The following is a 22,002-nucleotide window of genomic DNA, read 5'->3' as shown; positions in this document are numbered from 1 at the left end:
GTGATTGAGCTATTCTAAGTGACTCAAATGTTGACAACTTTCCCAATCTTGCTTAAACATGCAAAGCCCAAGCTGCTTCTTTCCAGTTCACAACTTCAAAAAAAGCACCCTAATTGAGTATGGGGAAGTTGGTGAGCCCCTCCCAGGGGTGCGAGGGCAAAAGTCACAGGCAAGACTGGTGCTCCATACAAATCTGCCTTCTCAGATAGCTGCATGCTCTGAGTTACCCCTTCCTCCTCTTCTCTTCATTCTCTATGACCCTCCCAAGTCTTTTCAATCAAAACCTACCTATTCTAAGTCCAAATCTCTCAATATTCTGCAAGGTAACTGATAAACCATTTAATAAGCCAATTTAAATTGAATTTTTAGTGATGAAGAAGGATTATTCTTAGGCCTCTCTACACTTTAAGAGGAAGTCCCAGAAAGATACTGGCCTAACTGAGGTTATGGTGGAAGGGTGGAATGTTTATGCACTGTGCAGATAGCTGTTTAGCAAGGAGTTGCTGGGAGAAAGACTCATGAAATCTTCTCATAAGGTGGTCTCCTTCTTTGCCTATACTTTAGGTGAGCAGTCTTCAGTATGGTCCCTGAGACCATGTCAGGGTTAAACTATTGTTAACTATTGTTAAACTATTGTCGTAATCACACCAATACATTATTTGCCTTTTTCACTTTCATTATCTCACAGGTATGCTGCGGAGTTTTCCAGAAGTTACATGATGTGTGATGTTGACATCACTCTGATGACTAAGAGAATGCATGCTTATATACTTTTGCTTTTAAAATTTATCAGTTTTAATTTCAATATGGTAAATATCAACAGACATAATTCACTTTACAAGAAAGCTCTTTCGGGTCCTTAATAATATTTTTAAGTGTGCAAAGGGGTCCTGAGACCTAAGTGTTTGAGAACTGCTGCTTTAAGTTATCATGTCTGAACTGGCAGCTGAGACACCAGAAATACAGAAAAACAAAAAGCAGAGAGGTAATTTCTACTAAATTCAAAACTGTGTAAGCTGATTAGTTTGCAATGGTTGATATCTAAAAGCAAAATCAAAAGACCACATAGAAGGAAGTGCTCCAAAATTGACCAGGGTGTGTCAAAAGGACATGTCATGTCAAAAGGACACAGGCACCAACATGAAGGAGCTCCCAATGGCTAGATCAGGGACATCTGATTTGTGACTTTGTGATAAATCAGAAATGTCAACCGCATCTTTTAGTGGGTGAGAGAGAGAGGGGAGGGGAGAGTTTCATACACAGAAGGAAAATACAGCGATCAACACCCACATTTTTCAAGAGAATATCATGAGCCAAATATTTAGAGTTGACACTTTTAATTATTCAGTATCTTAATACAAATATAAGAAATACCACAAAATTAAATAACACATGAAAAGCTTACTAAATATATAAATATGCAATTCAACAGTGAACACAACCTAAGTTTTAGTTCCTAGGATAAAAACAAGAAAGCCAAAGATACTGAAAAAGTCACTAATTGGGTCTTAATATTATGTAAGAGTTCAAAATTGTTCCACGAGTTAGAACAATATATTTAGAACAAAGGGATTTTTATATCCATTCATGCTTCCTCTGCTATTGTGAGAAGTTAATTCATGGGAAAAGAAGCCAGAGGAGACAAACCATTTGAATTGGGTGACTACTTTTCAGGAATCTCCTAAATACCTGTTTTTATAATATACTTTTATTGTATTAGGCTGAATTCAGAATGACTAAAACAGGGCTGGGTCATATTACGGGACAAATGGACAGGAAATGCATGCTTTTTTAAAAATGTGAGCTGTCATCTAAGACTAACAATATCCTGCTATAAAACAGGTAAGTAAAATTAAGGTTGCCAATGTTATTTCACAATAAATTCAGTCCCCTTTTCATTGTGGTAAATGTCACAGAAGTAACATGAAGAATAGCAGTGAAACCAGGATTCTAGAAAGACCAACTATTAGCAAAGCAGGGAGCAGGTCGTGGACCAGATACCAAATGATGAGAAAACAGACTCAAGGGGCTAGAACAACAAAGGAAGAAGAGATGAACAGCAACAAAAAGGTGACAGGTTGTCTCAGAACTGTTCTTTGGTCCTTAACCTTTCCGTATTCTTTCTTCTCTCTCTTTTTCACTTCTTTTCCCTTGTTTATTCTTTTTTTTCCCTGGAATTACATCAGTTTTTAGAGCAGAATGGCAAATTATTTGGTCCAACTCCTTAATTTTCAGGATGCAGACATGGAAGTTCATTGAGATAAAATAATTAACATAGGGTTGCCACCATTCAGAGCCAAAGTCAGCCTCTGAGCTGTGGCTCCCGAGTCTACGTCCAGTATTCTTTCCACAGCACAACACTGCATTGCTTCACAAAACCAAGTCCTACAACAGACTTGAGAGGTAAAATGATTTCTTCCTGGAATTCACACAAGCACTGGGTAGCTTACATAACAGTAGAAAGTCTTGAAATTCTTAGGGCTTTTTACTCCCACCTCTTTTGCTCTTTTTGGCCCCTTGGAGAATGACCCTTTTTCTACTGCTTTCCTCCTCCTCAGATTCAAGTAGATCAGGAAATAAGTTTCAGGGTTCTATGTGACTCCTCTAGGCCTCTGGATAAGAAAAGATCAAGAGATTAACATTGAACATCTATAATTTCTATCCTAACAGATTTTAAGAAGATAAATAACAAAAGGGTCAATAAACATAGAACTCTCCTTGTGCAAATTTCATTGGCAAAGATAAGGAAGTAGACATTCCTGACCTAACATGATGTGAGGGGACCGTGACTCTTCTTAAAAATGACATAGGTAATTCTAGGAAATAATGGTTTGCAGAATCCCTTAAGACTAGAAGTAAAAGAGTAAGTTCAAGAATTCCAAATGATCTACAGTAGTCCCCCCTTATCCAGGACCCCCAGTGGATGCCTGAAACCACGGATAGTATATATCATATACATATATATATACTGTTTTTTCATATACACACATACCTATGATAAAATTTAGTTTATAAATTAGGCACAGTAAGAGATTAACAATAAATAATAATAAAATAGATTATAACAATATACTGTGATAAAAGTGGTCTTTTGAATGTGGTCTAGCTATCTCTCAAAATATCTTATTATATTGTACCCGCCCTTCTTCTTCTTGTGACGATGCGAGAAGATAAAATGCCTACATGATGAGATAAAGCGAGGTGAATGACATAGGCATTGCGACATAGGATAAGGCTACTATTGATCTTCTGACAATACATCAGAAGGAAGATCATCTGATTCCGGACCTGGTTGACCATGGGTAACTGACACCACAGAAAGCGAAACTGTGGAATAAGGGGGACTACTGTACGTGTATTTTATTTAAAACCTTGAGCTTTGTTTCCTGTGGATACTAACTTGCTGGACATTGGATCGGTGATGGTCACAAAGTAGACAGGTGGAGGTCCTATCAAGGGCTTTTGGTTTGCTGGCACATAAACTGGGAAGATGTGGGCCTCACTACAAGTCATGGAGACAGTGAAGTAAAAGCCCTGAGCGACACCTCTCACTCTCTGTGTAATCGTAAATAATTCTTTACCAGAACCTGCAAAGCTCTGCGTGTTTTAACCTTGCCAACATTTCCAGTATCAGCTGTCTGTGGTGAAAGACACAGAACAGCTCAGACAAGAATGCACAGGCTTAAGGGTCTGTTAGCTAGTGCCTTTGTGACCAGATATGTCATGACATTTTGATATCATGGGTGGTAGCTGTACCCATTCAAGAGTAAAATTTTGCTGAAAAATAGTCTTGTAATGCAAGATTTCTCCCAGCAATTCTGACCCACGCAGTTCAATAAAGGTTGCTTTCCTCACATAAAGCATCACATTTCTTCTGCTTGGAACTATGAGGAAAGCGGAGTAAGGGTGAGGGTTGCCACTCAACCAGCCTTCATCTGGAAAGCATAAGTACCATTTTGTAGCAAAGCAAAGATTCTTTTTTTTTTTTGGAAACGAATATTCTTTGTATTTTCCTTCCAACTAATCACCAATTTCACCTTCACAAATTGTTTATTGAGCACCTCTGTTATTTTTGACATGGTACTAAGCTTAAAATAGGAGGAAGTGGCATGATCCTACCCAGGATACAGCCTTTTACTAACACTGCCTTTGTTACTGTAAAAAAGCCCATTTATAGGTTAGGTTATTGTGGAATGAAGTGAAAGAAATCGAGGTAATTATACAGAGAGACAATGTGGGTGAAAAAAATACTTTTACATGAAATAGCTAGACACTTGAAGAAAAGTGCCATTTGGAATATGCATTTCACACGATTGTCTAAATTTTCTATTGTTTTGCAATTCAGACTTGACTCAATCAAACAAAAGAAAACTGCTACTTAAAGATCTCTAAAAATTAAGTGATTGTCTATGATGATCCTACCCAAAGTGAAGTTCTTGTTTCTGAGAAGCATGTAATTATTGGGGAATTGACTAATGGGAAATAAAAGATTATTCTGAACCACAACTTTAACCTCATTGTAGTAGATGTGGAAGGGACAAATCTATGACATCAACTGAGTTTTAATAGAAAGAGCTATTATAGAAGGGTGGAAAATTTCCCCAGGAAATTTTAATTTTTTTCTCACTTTCTATGTCAGTAACAAAGCACTAGATTCACGAAAAAAAGAATGTTCTTTGAAAATCTGTTACTCTATTATCTTATTGGTGTAGTCTGATGGGGAGTAACTGTGACGATCTCATCAGGAATGGTGTCATGAGACATTGCCTCTAACTCACCATACCTTCCTCCAGAACACAGCTTTCCAGTTGGAATAACCAGCATCCTACTCTCTGGCATTACACAGCATCACAAGAAAAGTAAAGGGAGTCTAACTTCTCTATAAAAATAACATCAGTCATTAGAGATTACTCCTCTGTCCAAAAACTATAAATTTGCAATGCATAAATGGTTTCGATCCAAAATAAACTTTTTTTTGTCATTATCTAACAAAGAGTTGAACTTAACAGACTTTCCTTACTTATCAGATTGGTCTTACTAGCAGGCAGCTCCACGGAGATAATCTTTGTCTACTCATATTTAATAAGTTCAAGAACTAATTCACTCCCCTTCACACACATATGCGTGTGCACGCGTGCGCACGCGCATACACACACGCACGTGCGCGCGCACACACACACACATACATTCAGTTCTCCTCTCCACTTCCCTATTTCTGTTTACATCCTCATTTCTCAGGTCACCAGGTTCAGAATCGTGGAGCCCTTTTTGACTGATCATGTTTCCCTGTTCATCCAAAAGTTTTATATTTTCAGGAGATGATGGAACAAAAAAGAGAAAAATAAAAAATTAAAAAAAAAAAGAGTAAAAAAAGATGGAAGACAAATATAGTAGGATTATTCACTTTCATTACAAATTGACAATCAGAATTTGTTACTTGAAGAAATTAAAAAAGTCACTATTTTCTGTGATTTTCTTCTGTCTCTTAACTTTTTATTTTGGTCTTAACAAACCAGTATTTCCTCAGCCTTGAGCATTTAAATCTCCAGCATAATAAATACTTGGTCTTACTAGCTATTTAAGTATATGGGACCAAATGGTCTGGCTGTTAAAATTTTGGAAACCAGCCAAAAAATCCAGTCACTCAAAATATGCCACTGAACATTCGGTGTAATTAACTGAATTGGCCATGTCATGAAGACCATCAGTAAATGGCAATACTAATGCTTACAAGATTCAGTAAGTGTTTATTTCATAAATGAGAAAAGGTCTGGGTGCAGACAGAGCTGACTCTCTTTGCTTCAGGAACTGGATAAGGCATTGAACAATTACATTTCCCAGAAAATCCAAGATACTTAATGAACAAAGGACACGTACTTTGCGAATGCCCCTTACTAGGGGAACTTACATTGGGCTTGAATAGATTGTATCATAAGATTCTTATCCAAGAGGGACTTTTTAAAATTAATTTAAATACTTCATACTTTTCTGCTTGCACTTTCCAAAGCATATGGCAGTAACAACAAGCACAGACTAAAATCAATGCAACTTTTAAGTCAGGACTCCAGGGCATCATGACTAGAACATTCCAGCAGAGGTCAGAAGACCAGGGTTCTAGTCCTAAACCTGCTGTTAACTAGCTATGTGACCTTAAGGAAGGAAGTCAACTTCTCTCTCTGGGCTTCAGTTCCTTTTCCTAGTTGGAAAAGTGAAATGTTCGGATAAAGTAGACTCAAACAGCCTTCTGCCTTTGACTGTCTGCAGAGCGCTAACGAGTTCTACCGGCTTATGTTTATGTGAAATAAGATAATCTGATCTTCGATCTCTTCTTCCGGACAGAACAAATACCTATATCTACTTTTGTAAAGCAGTCTTTGACACTGAAGATTTGTTGCTTTTCTTATAAACATCACAAGAATTAATCTGGTGTTTATATATGGCTTATGGAAAATTAAGGTTCAAAAAACCTAGAACATGAAAGATATCAGTCTATGAGACATAAAATGAAAAAGACAAAAAAGCATTTCAGTGAGAATTTAACAGAAATCTAAAATAACACTCAAAGCCAACATCTTTTTCTTTCCTATCTTTCAGTCGTCTGAGATAGTAAAAACTCCCATCTCACCCCTTCACCCTAGGAAATTCCCACTACACACAACATAAACTGCAGCTTTGCACTAGCTTTTATAAATTATTCATTGTTTTCAGAAACCAAAGAAATTCAATTCTCTCTCTCTAGCTGACTCCTCTTGTTTTATAGCATCTCTTGTTTTATAATGTCTCATAATGTTTTAGACTCAGCATTTATGAGGTACTGAATTTACAATAAGAAAAATGGAATTGAAAAAAATCACCTTGAAAATCTATCTTTTCATCCAACCATCCATCCATCCATCCATCCATTCATTATTTTAATCACTGTTTATTGAGCCCCTGGTATACCTAAGACACCGTGATAGATGTTGTAGGGGATAGAGAGCAATTTACAGTCTATAAGGGCAGAATGACATGACACAGTTACTGTCAGTAGGGATCACCTCTATCTTGCTTATAGTGTTTGAGATGTAAAAAGAGAAGAGATTGTCCCTTTCATTAATGGGTAGTAAGAACACAATGTGGGTACCGAGACCCTTCCTCTGGTTTTGCCATCAGATGATTCCATAGCGATCAGATAAACATTCTCCATATTTTCTCTCATCAATCCATATTCTTAATTGACAAAATAATTCGCCTTTAAATGATCTTAGCAAATGAAAAGCAGAAATATCCAGTTTAATGTCCAACTGCCTGCAAATGATGCTGAAGTGTTTTAAAATACCATCAACGTTTATGTATTTTGGAAACAACAAACAAAACACATTTTGCCATCCCCTTATTTACATCTTTAAGTGACCCCAAGTTGTCATTAAAAAAACATTTATTTCCTTCTTTGTACTTCCTGTGATGACTCACCTCGGTCTTGGTTCCGATGACGTTTCCAGTATAATAAAATTGAGATTAAAACCAGTAGAATTACCAAGGAAATGATACTTAACAATAGTGGAACGGAAAACCAAAAACCTATATTGAAGGGAGAAAAAGGAAAAACAAAGAAGATGAAGGCGTTGAGGCCAAAAGTGATAAAGCAACAATAGTTGTGATAAGTTTTCACTTGAGTTAAACTTTCAATGAAAATTATCCTTAAATATATCCATATTGAGGGCTATATTCATGACTTCATATTTTAATAACATTTAGATAATAAACGCTAACATGTTTTATGTGGTTACTATGTAATAAGAGCTTTGAATGTGTTATATCATTTAATCCTCAAAACACCCCAAGAGTTAGGCATTATTACCATCATCTAACAGATTTAAAAAAAAAAAAAAAAAAACAAAACCTGGGGGTCCGGCCCCATGGCGTAGCAGTTAAGCACGCGTGCTCTGCTGCTGGCGGCCTGGGTTCGGATCCCGGGTGCGCACCACTTGTCAAGCCATGCTGTGGTGGCATCCCACATAAAGTGGAAGAAGATGGGCACAGATGTTAGCCCAGGGCCAGTCTTCTTCAGCAAAAAAAGAGGATTGGCATGGATGTTAGCTCAGGGCTGATCTTCCTCACAAAAAAAAAAAAAACAAAAAAACAAAAAAAAACACCTGAGGCTCAGAGAAGTCAAGTGAGCCCGAAACCAGCCTAGTAAGTAGTAGAACCAAGGGTTTGTCAGAGGTCTGTATGTCTCCAAAGCATACATTCTTTGCCATATTGTCAATGAAAGTAATATGTTTATTGAAAAAGTCTCAGAAGATATAGAGAAATATAAAGGAAAAAGTCATGAATCTCATGATTCCAACTCCAGGGAAAAACTCATCTCAATGTTTTTATTGTATTTCTTCTAATCTGTCTTTGTTATTAAATCTCTTTCCAATAGTCAATAAATGCAACTCAGCCTGAATGTCAGCTCCTCAGTGTCTCCTTATAATTGATACACAGGCGGAAGAGCTCCCTGCTTTGGAGTCTCCAGCATCTTCTCCACGCCTCCAGAATGGGATTTGTCACATCCTAATCTAACTGAGCACCTTCAGTCAGGGATCTGTCTAACTTCAGTAGACCTAGGGCTTGACGTAATGCTTTAAGCATGGAAGATTTTTAGTAAACATTCACAGAAAGAACAATTATACAAATGATGTAAAAATATTGTAAATAATATGTCAATTTTGGCATTCTTGGAAAGGAAGACATTCCTTTTCAGAGCCTTGTTTCTCAGGGAAATTTACCCTTTGCCTTGACTGAGTCTGAGGTTCTCTTCACATACGTCCAAATCTAACACTACAAACTTTTCGAACAAATTTACCGAAATGTCTACTTTTTGATTAGTCTGTTTTTTCAAAGACCCTAGAAATGACTACAGGAGATGTTCCTTAGAGGCCAGTGCACAATGAGGCATACATGGGAAAGCTTTTCCAGGTTTTATTGTTCAAAATACCCGCCACCCCACACACAAAAAGAGCAGCAATACCTTTTTTTTTGTGAGGAAGATTAGCCCTGAGCTAACATCTGCCAATCCTCCTCTTTTTTTGCTGAGGAAGACTGGCCCTGGGCTAACATCCGCGCCCATCTTCCTCTACTTTATATGGGACGCCGCCACAGCATGGCTTAGCCAAGCAGTGTGTCGGTGTGTGCCCGGGATCTGAACCGGGCACTTAACCGGTTGCGCCACCAGGCTGGCCCCAGCAATATCTTTTTAAAAGGCTTATTGCTTACTGCCTGATCCAGAGTTAGTGATTCAAAACTACGTAGAGAAAGAAAACCGGCTGTTATCACTAAAGCGTCTTATCTCTAAAACCACTGCTCCCTGAGTTCTCTCACCTTCTCTCCCCCATAACCCTCACCTCTTAGATCGATGAGGCCCAGAGATAGCAGTTTAGATAGAAACACAAGAGAGCAAAAGGAGTCTTGAACAAGAGGTAGTTTGTTTTATAAGGGGTGAGGAAAATACCCCAGCTTGGCTCCTTTTCCAAAAGCTCTACCGCCCCTTCCCCACAGTGTAGATTATGTAAAGGTTTCATCATAGATGTCACTTCTTCCAGGAAATCTTCCTCATCCCTCAAGACTGAGCTGATGCCCCTCCTCCTCACCCTCAAGCCTCCCATGATGCACTGTCGCTTTCTTACTGAAGCATTGAACACACAGTTTTACAATTGCCCAGCCCCTTCAGAGTATTCTCTCGTAGACTAGAAGCTCTCTGAGTGCAGGACTGAGTCTGGCTCACTGTCACATTTCAACTGTAGCAAAGCCTGGCACACAACAGACACTCAGGAAATGTCAGTAGTGTGGAAGAATAAATGAATGGACAGACCTCGGCAAAAGTATTTGGTATGCGGGCAATGTACCACATTTACCAAAGTCAAATTGGTTTTATTGACTTCCTCAACTCTGTTTTTCTTTCTCTACTTAATCCTTTCTCATCCCTATTAGCTCCTTTGCTAAGAGGCTGAGAGGCTCTGCAGAGCATTCCCCTCCTTCCAGGTGTGTGTACACAGGTGCAACCACAGCCCTCTTTACCCACCTTCTCTTACCTTTGTTCACAGTTTGCCTGAAGCTGGTCACATTTCCCAGGTGCCGCACATGGCAGATCACCTCCTTCCCCACCTGACTCTTGGGGTCTTTGACCTGGAGGACGCTGGTGACAGACGTGGTCCCATTGGGGTGTGAGAGAATCTCAGTACTGTTCTCGATCTCTGACCCAGAGATCTTCCAGAAGATCTCAGGGGCTGGGCGGGCATTGGCAGAGCAAGTGATATTTAGGTGGTCTTCAAAGAATTTATAGTGAAGGAATACTGTGGGCTGTACTGGGACAAAAAAAAAAAATGATGGTCTGCCATCAATTAAGCACCTGGTATGAGGGAAAGATTTTTACAGAAAGACAGTGGGGGCTGGAAAGACAAGGAAGCACATCCAATCCAAACTGGGCCGTCTCAGTTCTCCCTGTGTTTATTTCTCTGACCAGCAGGATAGAGACTGGCTTAGTACAACCCTGTGACTAGAAAGATGCTGTCTGTAGTCTGTATCTAGGAGAATTAGCTGGATGGACAGAGGGTGTCTTCTCTCCCAAACAGTCCAGAGCCTAATTATTCTGTTCTCCATTTCCATGGGCAATGCAGCATCTCTGCCTCCTTCTGGGTATCCCTCTCAAATAGTTTAACAATAATCACCAATCAGTACCTCCCTACAAGTAGCCTGCACTTCTCAGAAGCACCAGTGCAGTTTCAGAACAGAAGAACTGCTGCTTAGAGAGTCTTTTTCTGCCTAGAGCTGGACCAGTGAAAGAGATGCATGGAGGAGAGTGGGAAAGTCCTTGTTTGGAATATCTACACAAAATGTAAATTAGGAATTCACAGCCAATAACAAGAAAATCACAGAATGACAGTGGGAAAGACCTTGGAGATTACCTTATGGAGTTAAGAGAACATAACTAGCTTATGAGAAAAGGACATTATTTTTAGGCCAGCTGTACCTTGTTCCCTTTTAAAAGTCCCTTGACTAATGAGCTCATTTTCATTGAAATACGCAGTTTATCTCTGCTGAGCAAATGCGGACTTGCCTTTTGTGTTTGGCTTTGGGGCCTACAACATAATTAAAGTGCAGTGCAAAGTGAAAGCCTAGTCTCTGCTTAGAAGTTCAAGAAGTGGGCGGGTAGCAGTAGGCTGGAGGAAATGAGGCTATAGGACTGTGGCTCTGTTCAAAGAGTGCTCAGATTACTAACGTCAATGAGCACTAGGGGAAGAAAAATAAAAGTGAAGGAAGATGAATATGGTTGACGTGGCCAGACAAGGTGGCAGGGTTCTCTGATGTATCACAGAATGACTTAGATGAAAGCTATAAGGTGTCGTTGGAAAGAGTCAATGTGGAAAAGAACAACAGGATTACTGGCTAGAAGACTCAGAGGAGTCTTGTTTTCAGCCGAAAAATAATACAAAAGATTATAAGTAATACAAAATATTATGAGTAAAGGAGGAGGAGAAGAAAGAGAAAGATGAGCAAAAAAGAGAAAGAAAAGAAAAAGGAACAGAAATGAGAAAAATGTGACACAAGAAGGAAAAAGAAGAAAAATGAGATAGGAGGAAGGAAGGGAGGGAGGGAGGGAGGGAGGGAGGAAGGAAGGCAGGAAGGAAGGAAGGAAGGAAGGAAGGAAGGAAGGAAGGAAGATGGGGGAGAGAGAAAGACAGGGAGACAGAGGAAGACAGAGAGACAGAAAGAATGAAAGAAACAGAAATCAAAAAGATAGCCTGAGGTAAGATCCTGCAGAGAAGACTCAATTTAGGCAAAATAAGTGAAAGAAACTTTTTATTTGGTGTTGTCATATCTCCCTTGCATCCTTAACTAACTCTTACCCCATGTCCAACATGCTTGGCATGCTCAAACTCTCACTTTAACCTTCGTAATAACCCTGTCTAAGTTTGTCTTTTCCCTTCTGAAACCATCGTCAACAGTGCCATGCTCCAAAGTCACCCCCTATTCCTACTTCTCAATTCTTGATCTCAGCTACACATCAGCTAAGAGGAAGGGAATCTTGTCAACTAAGTGTCTTGGATTTTAAAAGAATGCTTATTATTCAGTTAAATCCCTAATTGGCACCAGGTATGAAGAGCCTCTGCTGCATGTCCCCTTTTCAATCCCAAGAGAGCTACACAAAGTGAGAGGGACCACCCTAAGTGGCCCCCAGTTAGCCCAATCTGGCTCTATCTTTAGAGCCAAAAATATTAAAGCTGTTAAAGACCTTAGAGATGATCTATTTCACATTTATTGTGCAGATAAATAAACTCTGGTGCAGAGAGTGGACAGGACTCTTCTAGGGTCACATGATTGCTCATGGCAAAGCCAGATCTGAATCATATCGCTGCTTATGGAGAACTTGTCCTCACCATGGTCCTTAATTTACTCTTGCTCAGGATTCCTCAGAGCAACAATAACTCCAGGCAGAGACTCAGTGTGGCTCCATAAACTATCCATGGTTAGAGTAGACACGAAAGGCTGAGTGTCTACCCATGAATCTTTCTGGGGCTAGAATCCTGAAAAACTAGGTACTACCACTATGTTCCAAACATTCTTGAAAATAACATTTCTAGCCAGAGACAATGTATTCTCAGAGACTCTCACCAGAGAGGGTGAGGCAGGCTACTCCTGAGATCTTCCCGGAACCAAAGGTATTAAAGAGGCAATTGTAACACCCCTCATCCTCCAGGGTGGTATTCCAGAAGGTAATGGTTGAGTTCTGGAGTCCTAGCTGAGTGATGTTTATCTTGTCCTTATAGGCAGGCTGGACCACAACCCCATGGTTCTTGCTGAAGGTGACCATGTTTTCTGGACTCACAGCCTTGATTTTCTGCCATGTCACAATCAAGACTTCCTGGGAAGTTTGCAGGGAGCATCTTAAGGAAGCAGGTGTGTTCAGCAGCTCTCTTTCATCTTGGGTCACGACTTTCATCATGGAATCATAAAAGAACATTTTTATTTTAAAATTCAATACATACACAAATAGACATTTTTCTGATTAAAAACAATGCATGTTCAAAGTTAAATATAGAAGAAATAGGGGAAAATGCAAAGAAGAAAACATTTATCTACATTCCTGATGTTGCTAGAGAAATATAAGTTCAAATATGTTTATTCAATCTTTATGAGTAGCAGAGTAGAAAAACAAGAAAGCAAACTTTCAGTGACTAGAAATTGTGTAACAATCCCTGTAAGCTGGAAAGTAGGTGAAATGACGTTGAAGATGAAAACTGCCAGATAGGATAGAAGTATCGCCAAGTACGTTTATGCCCGGAGCAGGAAAGGGTCAATGGGCAACAGGCAGAGTGATTACTTTAAGTGAAGAAGATGTAGCAGCCCTAAACATTCCACACACATACTCTACAAAGGAAGGGGCAGCAATAGCAGAGCCTGCTTCCAGAAAGCAGTGGTGAATATAGGAATATAAGGTAGAAAGATATACAGGACAATGCTCCAGGAGGCTGATAATACCAGAGAGCATTGACAACCAAGTGACAATCTACACATTCCCCCTACTTTTACTGAATGCAGTGTAGAATATAAGGCATGGCAAAAAGTTCTTCCCCCTCAAAGGCTGGCTACTCAAATTGATATGATAGATGATTCAATGGGAAATCTCAATATAATAACAAATAGACAACATTTGAGAAAGCTAACACAATGAAAGAGGAATAATAAACTCTACAAACTCAAGAATTTATACCAAATGAATAAAGAATCATAAATCAATAAACACTTTGACATGAATAAATGTGATATCTTAAGTGTAAAAAGAAGCTAGCATTGTAAATAGCAGAAATTAGAACAGATTGGCTGACTTAACAGAATAGATATCACTGAGGAGTAAATTAGTAAGTAGGAAGACCAGTTCATAGAATTCTTCCAGAATGTAGCACAAACAGATATGGAAGGGATTGAAGAAAAATTCAAAGACCTGGAATGCTTCAACACCAGTCCAACAAGGCTTTTAAAAGGAAAGAAAAGAGAGAATGGAAGACAAAAATACTGTAAGGGACAAAAATGTATATTTCAAAATGACACAAGGAGCAATCTAAAACAAGATATATTAATCATGAACCTTTGTATATCTAACAACATAACTCCAAAATATATAAAAAGCTAATAGAACTACAAAGAAAATTTATAAATCCACAATCGTAGTAAGAGAGTTTTCCATAATTCTCTCAGAATTTTCACTTTCATATATTAAAAAAATAAGCAAAAAGGTCAAATACAAAGATATAGAAGCTTTGAAAAACAAATGTTTATATATAAATTATATCTGTATGTGTATATGTGTGTATTTATAAACTTTTACCCAAAAGAGAACATAAAATCTTTTCAAACAACACATGGAATGTTCCCCGAAATTGAACTTGAAATGGGATATTAAAAAGCTGCTACCTTAAGATCTTGAACATTGTCCTCAAGGCAATAAAATTAGAAATTTACATACTTCTTTTAACTCTTTAATTACACCAGAAATCATAGTAAGAATTATAAATTGCTATGAATGACAATACAAATATAATATATTAAATTATAGAAGTAGAAATTGTAGAAATTGATAAAGTGGTTCTCGGAAGGAAATATTTAACCTTCACTTCATTTATTAGGAAAGAAGAGAGATTGAAAAATGAATACACACATATATCCAAACATCCCACCCTCCCCCCAAAAAATAAAAGGAGTTAATAAAGATAAAAGCACAAATTAATGGAATAATACACAAAATGTAGACTTAAAAACTACTTTTTTTTAAGACTAATAATATAGATAAAATGTTGGCTAGCGTAGTTAAAAAAAAAAGAAGGCAGCATAAACAAACAAACAACATCCTCTCAACAACCCCTCAGCAACATCAGGGATGAGAAGATGGGCATAGCAATCGATACAAAGTGGAACCCCTGAGGGTTGCATAAGTCTAGTCTTAGTGAGGTGTGCTGTTGGTAGATGTGAAAAGATCTGGGGGCAATACCTACGGTGGGGCTTGGGGTCTCCTGAAAGTATGTTGAGACTGTGCAGAGCAGAGATTTGAAGAAATTGTTGCTTTTAGAATGGAGCGTAAAAGAAATCAAAGCTAGAGTTTTAGCTTTTGGGGTGATTTTTCTCTTTGACTATGGAAGAAATAATTTAGTGGCAAGTTTACAATTCTTTGCTGCTTATATGGAGTTCCATTTAGATTCCCCCAGTCAGTCGGTAAATCTTGGGTTGTAGATGGTGCGAAGCCTGCCCTTCCTTCACCTGTGAGGGCTGATGGAGAGCAACAGCATTCGGCAGGTGATAAAGTCCAGCAGCAAATTGAGGGGCGGCCTCCCATGCAACAGAGGAGAGAGGTCTGGCACATCGAGGAAATTCAACAGATAAGTGGACAGCACAGGTGAATTTTTTACATAATAGACTATGTGAACCCATGTAACCTCTATATTTCATTACTTTCTATATTTTTCTGTAAAAGAGGAGCACACCCAATTTTAAGGCTTACTAACAGATTACCTTCCCAAAAAGGTTGTTCATTTATCGTCCCCCAAGCATTCCCATATCTTTACAAGCATAGGGAATTATTATTTTAAAAGTTACTTGATTCAATAGGTGAAAAATGATATTTTAATTTAGAAAGAATTTTTTCATGTCTGGTTTTGTCTACAGAAACAGTTTCTAAATATCAGTCTTCTTCGACTTTGGAAACAAAAATGTGGAAAGCAGAAAGAACTACTCCCACTCCGCCAAGCGAATTACATATTTAAATAATTCATGCAGACAAAGGAACTAACACAGCACAAACAACAGTGGCCAAAAGTCTCCATTCCAGAAACTGTTTCCTGGATGCCAAGCAGGGGAACTGAATATCTTTTACCTTGTGCCCTGCATAGCATCATTGCTGCCAAGAACCAAATCAGTCTGTAGGTAGACAGATGACAGAAGGACCTCCTGAACACCTGAAGACAGAAAGCAAAGTTCAGAAATGGGTGTTTGGATGCAGACAAAGCTAAGGAAGCATCATTCTAATGGCTACTTCAGGGAATGTTGCAGCTAAAGTTTTAACCACCAGAGAACTTTGGTTTTGTGGAAGCAGAAGCAGAAACTATAAATGGAAGTAATAACAGAGTGTGCACAGGATATGGGAAGAGAAAAGCAGCTGTGTGGTTCCTGTGTGATGGCAATGCTCAGCAATTTGAGGTCCTGCTCCTAAAGCCACCATTGAGAAGACAAAGGTCTCAAAGATCACTCGGGAAAGCAAACTGCCATAAATACACACAGAAAACAGAGAGACTGCAAATGTTAGAGAGCATCCATTTCCAAAATAATCCACATCTGTTAATATTAAAAATACAACGCATGAGTCACCGCTTTTTAGAAACAAGCGACTGCCTTGAAGTTTGCTGAGGTCAATTTTCCTGCAAAATCTGCAAATTTTATATAAATTGTACCCTTTAAAAACCAGTAATGGCTTTATTTTTTTCTTCATTGCTTTATTTTCATGTGTCTGGTCAGAAATCCTTGGCCTTTTTACAAATCACGGTGGTACATAAGGGAGTGTTATTCTGGCTATCACTTTGCTATAAAATGAGATTAACCTCTCTCTGCCGTAGCCCATGGATCCGTTCACTTAATCTATATTTGTGTGTTCATTGTAAGGAGTACAGGCAAGAAATGTAACTTTTCCTTATACTTTTTCTATATTTCTATATTTCTCTATGATAGAGTTTATAAGAAATGTACATTTCTCTGTATTTTTCTTCAACTGAACTTCATATTTTGAACTTCACTTGTATTTCATGTTGCCATTCCAACTAGACGTAGAGACTTCATTTCAGTCAATGTCGCACAGTATCTGTCAGTTCAGCCCACCAACACCTCACGATTGACCCAATCTCTGGCATTGCATCTACTGTCCTGGGGGCTTACCTAATGCCAAGTGGTGGGACAACTGTTATCCTTGGTTATAACCATCTATCCATGCTGGCATTCCCTAAGATGGCTGTGTTCCCCTCAGGTCATCACGGTCATCAGTCTGTTCAATGAAACCTTGTGCTTACAGTGTTCTCTCGATTCTCCCGATTCCGTGCTCCTGGATTCTCCCTGGGCTGGGCGAAGGGAAATTCTACAAGGCTCTCTGTCTAGACTCCCAGGTATCAATTCTTCTCTGTTTTACTGTTCCCTTGCCATCATGGGTAGGCTGGCCTCTTCCCTCAGTTCCCCTTAGGAAAGCAAGGCACAGGTGCTCTCTGTTCTCGGATTGTAACACCTACCTGTGACTTCTATTTACCAACCTCCTGAACTCCCCACTCTTGGAGGCCTGGCACAGGGCCTCCTTTTCAGGACACAAACTGGTGTCTGAGCCTACACATTCATCAGTCTCTTTTTGCTCTCTTAGCCTAGAAAATACTTATTTCTCCTGGGATCAGAAAAGCTGGCTCCTTCATCACCCTGCATTCTTCCCATCAACTCTCTGCGATGAAAGTATGTCTTGGTCTTTCAGCATTTAGGCTTTTAAAACTCAAATTCTTAGGCTCTTGCTATTTCAAAACTTTGGCTTTTGAAACTAAAAAGCTTTCTTTGGCATTCTGATTCCACACCAATTTTTTTTTTTAAATCAACTTACCTCTCTGTCACACGGAAACCCAGGTTCTAGCAAAGGCTATAATGAGGAATACAGAATGGTTTGGCTCTCATAACAAAAATCTGTTTTACGACAAGACAGAAAGCAGACACACAGCAAAACACAAAATGTGTAAACAGAGGCCAGCAATGTTTAAGAAACAAAAACAAGTGATTGAGGCAAAGGGAAGGAGAAGGAAAGCCTTGCTGTTAAATATATACATATTTACTCTGGCTGACTTGAGTTCGAGCTAGCACAGATACTAGATGTGTGAGCTAGGATAAATGATTTTACCTCTCTAAGATGCAGGAAAGATAACGGTACCACCTCTCTGTTAAAGAGACTTAATGAGGTAGTGTATGTAAAGCTCCTAGAAGAGCGACTGATACAAATAAGCACTAAATAAATGTTGCTGTTACATCAACGGGTTATTATGAGAATTAAGCATTTAAAGCACTTAATACAGTGTTTAAGATACAGTAAATGCCAATAGGTGCTAGGTAGCTAAAAAAAATCATTAATCAAATCATATATGAGGAGAACAATAATGGAAATGGAGAAGTCCATTTCTAGCCCTTGCCATGGGAGAGCCAGGGTTCACAGAGGCCCAGTCTCACTCGACAGCTACCCCTCTGGCAGCTACATTGCCCCTATACCCACCTCTTCCCCTGAAAGTTTCTAGGTCCAAATCCTGATCCCAACACATGTATCACATGGACTTGGAAAAATTAACCTCTTTGCCTGTTTATTTATTTGTAAAATTGGGTAATAATTCCTCCTTTGAAGGATAGTTGTGAAGATTAAGAGCATCTGGCACGCAGTAAACAGCTCACCAGCCACCATTCTCCTTTGTTATGAAAGATATTGAAATAACTGGCTGTGTGGTCTTGCCAATAAACTATACATGAAAAAAAATTACCTTGAGGCACTACTTGTATTTGGAGTTTAATTTTTATTGTTTTTTTTTTTAATTATACCACGTAAATGAAAACCCTTCCCTGCATTTTGTGTCATGCAAAAAGATCCTGGATAAACAAAATGTCTGTCACTCTCGGATACCCTGGATTTTAACCCTGTTGTATCCGATCCTTTATGGCTTCCCAAAGCAAAGGCCCAGGGGATGGAGAAAGAGGCCGGAGCATCAAGGTAGGAGCGAGCTCTCCTGGAGAGAGTGAGTCCCAAATTCTGCAACCCCACACCAGCTTTTGGTGCCAACACGGAGCCAATATAGCACCTGCTTCACCTTTCTTGCGGCGGTTTAAAATAGGATGCGCTTTCCTCACCGGGGAGCTAAAGCCAGTGAGCGCCCCTCCCCGCCCAGTTCCCCGCCGAGGATGGCAATGATCTGAGTAAAAGCATCTTCTATTCTATGTACTCTATCTATGCTCGCAGCATCCTTTTCCAGGGCATTGGGACAGAGAACCGGGACGCCACGAACGGCCTGGAGGCCACCCTTTGGAAGGCAAAATCTGCTTCTCAGGGAGGTGAAGCGTTGAGGGGAAATCGCTAGCAGAGACTCCAGCTCCCGAGCAGACTCGGCGAGATGCAGCCGAGCTCACTTCTCCCGCCGCCGGCCCAGGGCCCCCGGTGCGACACCGCCCACCCTGAACCCTCCTTCCCACGGCCGGCCCCGCTCACCAGCCTCGCCATTCTCGCTCAGGGCCGCGCCGGTGGCCAGCGTCGGCTGGAAAGCCCGGGGATCTCACGGCGGACCACGCTGTGCGCTTTGAGCTCTGTGGAATGAGGCGGTGCCTGCAGCACCTCGCAAGCAGCGCCCACCAGCATCAGTCCTCCTCCCCCTCAAGGAGGCGGAGGCGACGTGATGTATCCACATTAGTTGTAGGCAGTTAAAAGCCATCACCTCATTCTTTCCTATTTTTAAAACATTTTTTATCTTTCCGAGTTGGCAGTTTGGGGAAACTGAAGAAGTGTCTGAAATGAATACACTCTTTCCATTTTCACTTTACAAGGATAAACAGAGACCTGAAACGGGGGAGATGGGGAGACATGAATGCCTTAGTGCTCGGAGGCATGGCAATCTGCACCTTTCAGCAGAGTCGCAAGGAAATGATTTTTGGGGAATGTTACTCAGTTTCCCCACGTCACCTATGAAAATGAAAAATGTTTTGAGGCCGAATTTAACCAATAAAGCAGGTTTTTGCTTTAAAAAACAAATGTACATTTATTTTTATATCAAATTATACATTCAAGCAATGATCTATCCTTTCATGATGTGACTGTGAGGTCACAGACTGAAAGCTAACAAATAGATATGGAGAATACAGGAAGTAGCTATATACAAAGAAACATCAGACTGGGTACTTATAACATCCAAATAAGTCAATAAAAAGAGGAAACAACATCAGATCGATTGAAAAAGAGAAACATCAGATTGATGGAGAGAGAAACATCAGACTGGGTACTTACAACATCCACACCCTTATACCAGGATAGTCCCTTTAACTGACATGGCTAGGCGGGAGTGCAGATTGAGAGAGGTCCTGGGCAAGGCGTCCCCTTCACTGACGAGATTCTCACTAGGCCTCAGTTTCCAGCAGCTTATATAGTAGGAGTAATTTTCAGAGTAAACATTTGGTGTTCTCATGTACAAATGGTTATCAGTTGTGTACGTTCATTGAGCTCCTTGGTTATCGCCCCAGCCTGGCACAGTCCGTGCCGGGCTATGATCCCCAAAGAGTCTTGTAATCTTACAAATTGCAACTGTCTCTTGGGGAAGGGCCAGTTCCCACCACACAGAAAGCTGCTTTGTCTTTCTTTGTGTGCTGGTGGCTGTAGGTACACGGACTAGCCAAACATGGCTGTACTCATGTCCAAACAATCATAAGTGCACAACTTGAATTGCCACAGAGTAAACACAGAGCCAGAAGCAGATCCCAACACTGAACGGTGCTAGCTCTCCAAAGCTGGCCCTATTGCCTTTGCCTGCCCTTCCTGTCACTCCCACACTGCTACTTTAACTTCATAGACTAGGCTTGCTGCTTGTGAACTTTATGTAAATAGCATCATAGAGCATGTCCTCATTTGTATCTGGGGTCTTTCACTCAAGAGCAGATTTGAAAAATTTGCCCCTAGTATTGCATGTAGTTTTAGTTCATTCATTCTCACTGCTGTATACTATCCCATTCTGTAAATTCCGTATACCACATTTATATCTCTATTCTACTGTCAATGGACATTTGTTTGTTTTCAATTTGGGGTTATTTTTAATAATGGTACTGTAAACATTCTTATACATGATATTTCATGAACATAATGTACATCGTTCTGTTACATTATTTTTTATTTTTGCCAGATATATCTTTTCCTATTGCTTTATTTTTAATCTTCCTCTATTCTTTTTTTTTTGTTTGCAAGCATGTAGATGATATTTTGTAGATGATTATTTGCTGGACTTCAATTTTGTTTTTGTTTTTGTTTTTTTGGTGAGGAGATTGGCCCTGAGCTAACATCCGTTGCCAATCTTCCTCTTTTTGCTTGAGGCAGATTGTCCCTGAGCTAACATCTGTACCAACCTTCCTATACTTTATATGGGACGCCGCCGCAGCATGGCTTGATGAGTGGTGTGTAGGTCCATGCCCAGGATCTGAACCTGTGAACCCTGGGCCGCTGAAGCAGAGCACACAAACTTAACCACTACACCACTGGGCCGGCCTCTCAATTTTTTAAATCTATTGAAAGACTCTGTCCTAGATTTTATGAGAAAAATATTATAAAATAATAGGATAAAGAAAGGTTTTATCAAGCATATAATTCTCAGAAAATTTATCACATCAAGACTCTCCTTGAAAACATTTTCGAAAGAAGTATTCTTGGATAAGAAAATTTAATCCAGGAGGATGCTGCATAGAAAGATATATAGAAAAGACAAATAAGTTATCAAAATTTATTATTGCCTATTAAAAGCAAGGTCTCCAAAATTGTATCTCTATAATTAAATAATTCAAACCTACAAGGAAGGGGGAGAGGGGTTAGGAAATGAGATTATGAGAGGTAGGTGAGAATTAGGCCAAAGTGTATATGTTTAAGAAATTGACATTAAAAAGTAAATAAAAGTATTGTCCTTAGTGATTTAGGGGAAAACATCAGAAGAATAAGCATAAAATATGACTCAAACTAGCAATAGCATATTTAACCTAATGAAAGACAGCACAGGAGACAAAAGAATAATACTAAAACGAAATACGAAAGTTAAAAATAAAATGGAAAAAAATGTCCTATTATATCACTAACTCTGACATATACAAATAGGTTAAAAATACAAAAGAGAGACTTGGGATACAGAAGAGTGAACAAAAGAGGGGAAAAAAATTCCCTGCCATCATGGAGCATAAATATTGTTTTAAAAA

At 39.4% G+C, this 22,002-nt stretch overlaps 1 protein-coding gene across 1 annotated transcript; it reads right to left on the bottom strand.

Moving 5' to 3' along the window:
* Positions 1-1,342: 1,342 nt before the first annotated feature.
* On the bottom strand, positions 1,343-19,395 carry LOC101393236 (OX-2 membrane glycoprotein). The gene is made up of 6 exons (XM_087439586.1): positions 19,274-19,395; positions 15,890-15,971; positions 12,637-12,957; positions 10,056-10,328; positions 7,453-7,560; positions 1,343-2,612 (listed from the first exon to the last, which is right to left on the bottom strand). Exons 1-6 carry the CDS (start codon positions 19,283-19,285, stop codon positions 2,605-2,607), a joined length of 804 nt encoding a protein of 267 aa, XP_087295712.1. The 5' UTR covers positions 19,286-19,395; the 3' UTR covers positions 1,343-2,604.
* Positions 19,396-22,002: the final 2,607 nt, after the last annotated feature.

This window comes from Ceratotherium simum, chromosome 15 (assembly GCF_057802395.1).
Source record: "Ceratotherium simum simum isolate JZ-2026a chromosome 15, ASM5780239v1, whole genome shotgun sequence".
Taxonomy (NCBI): domain Eukaryota; kingdom Metazoa; phylum Chordata; class Mammalia; order Perissodactyla; family Rhinocerotidae; genus Ceratotherium; species Ceratotherium simum.
Note: the sequence above shows the minus strand (reverse complement) of the source record. Positions and strands in the feature narration are given on the sequence as shown.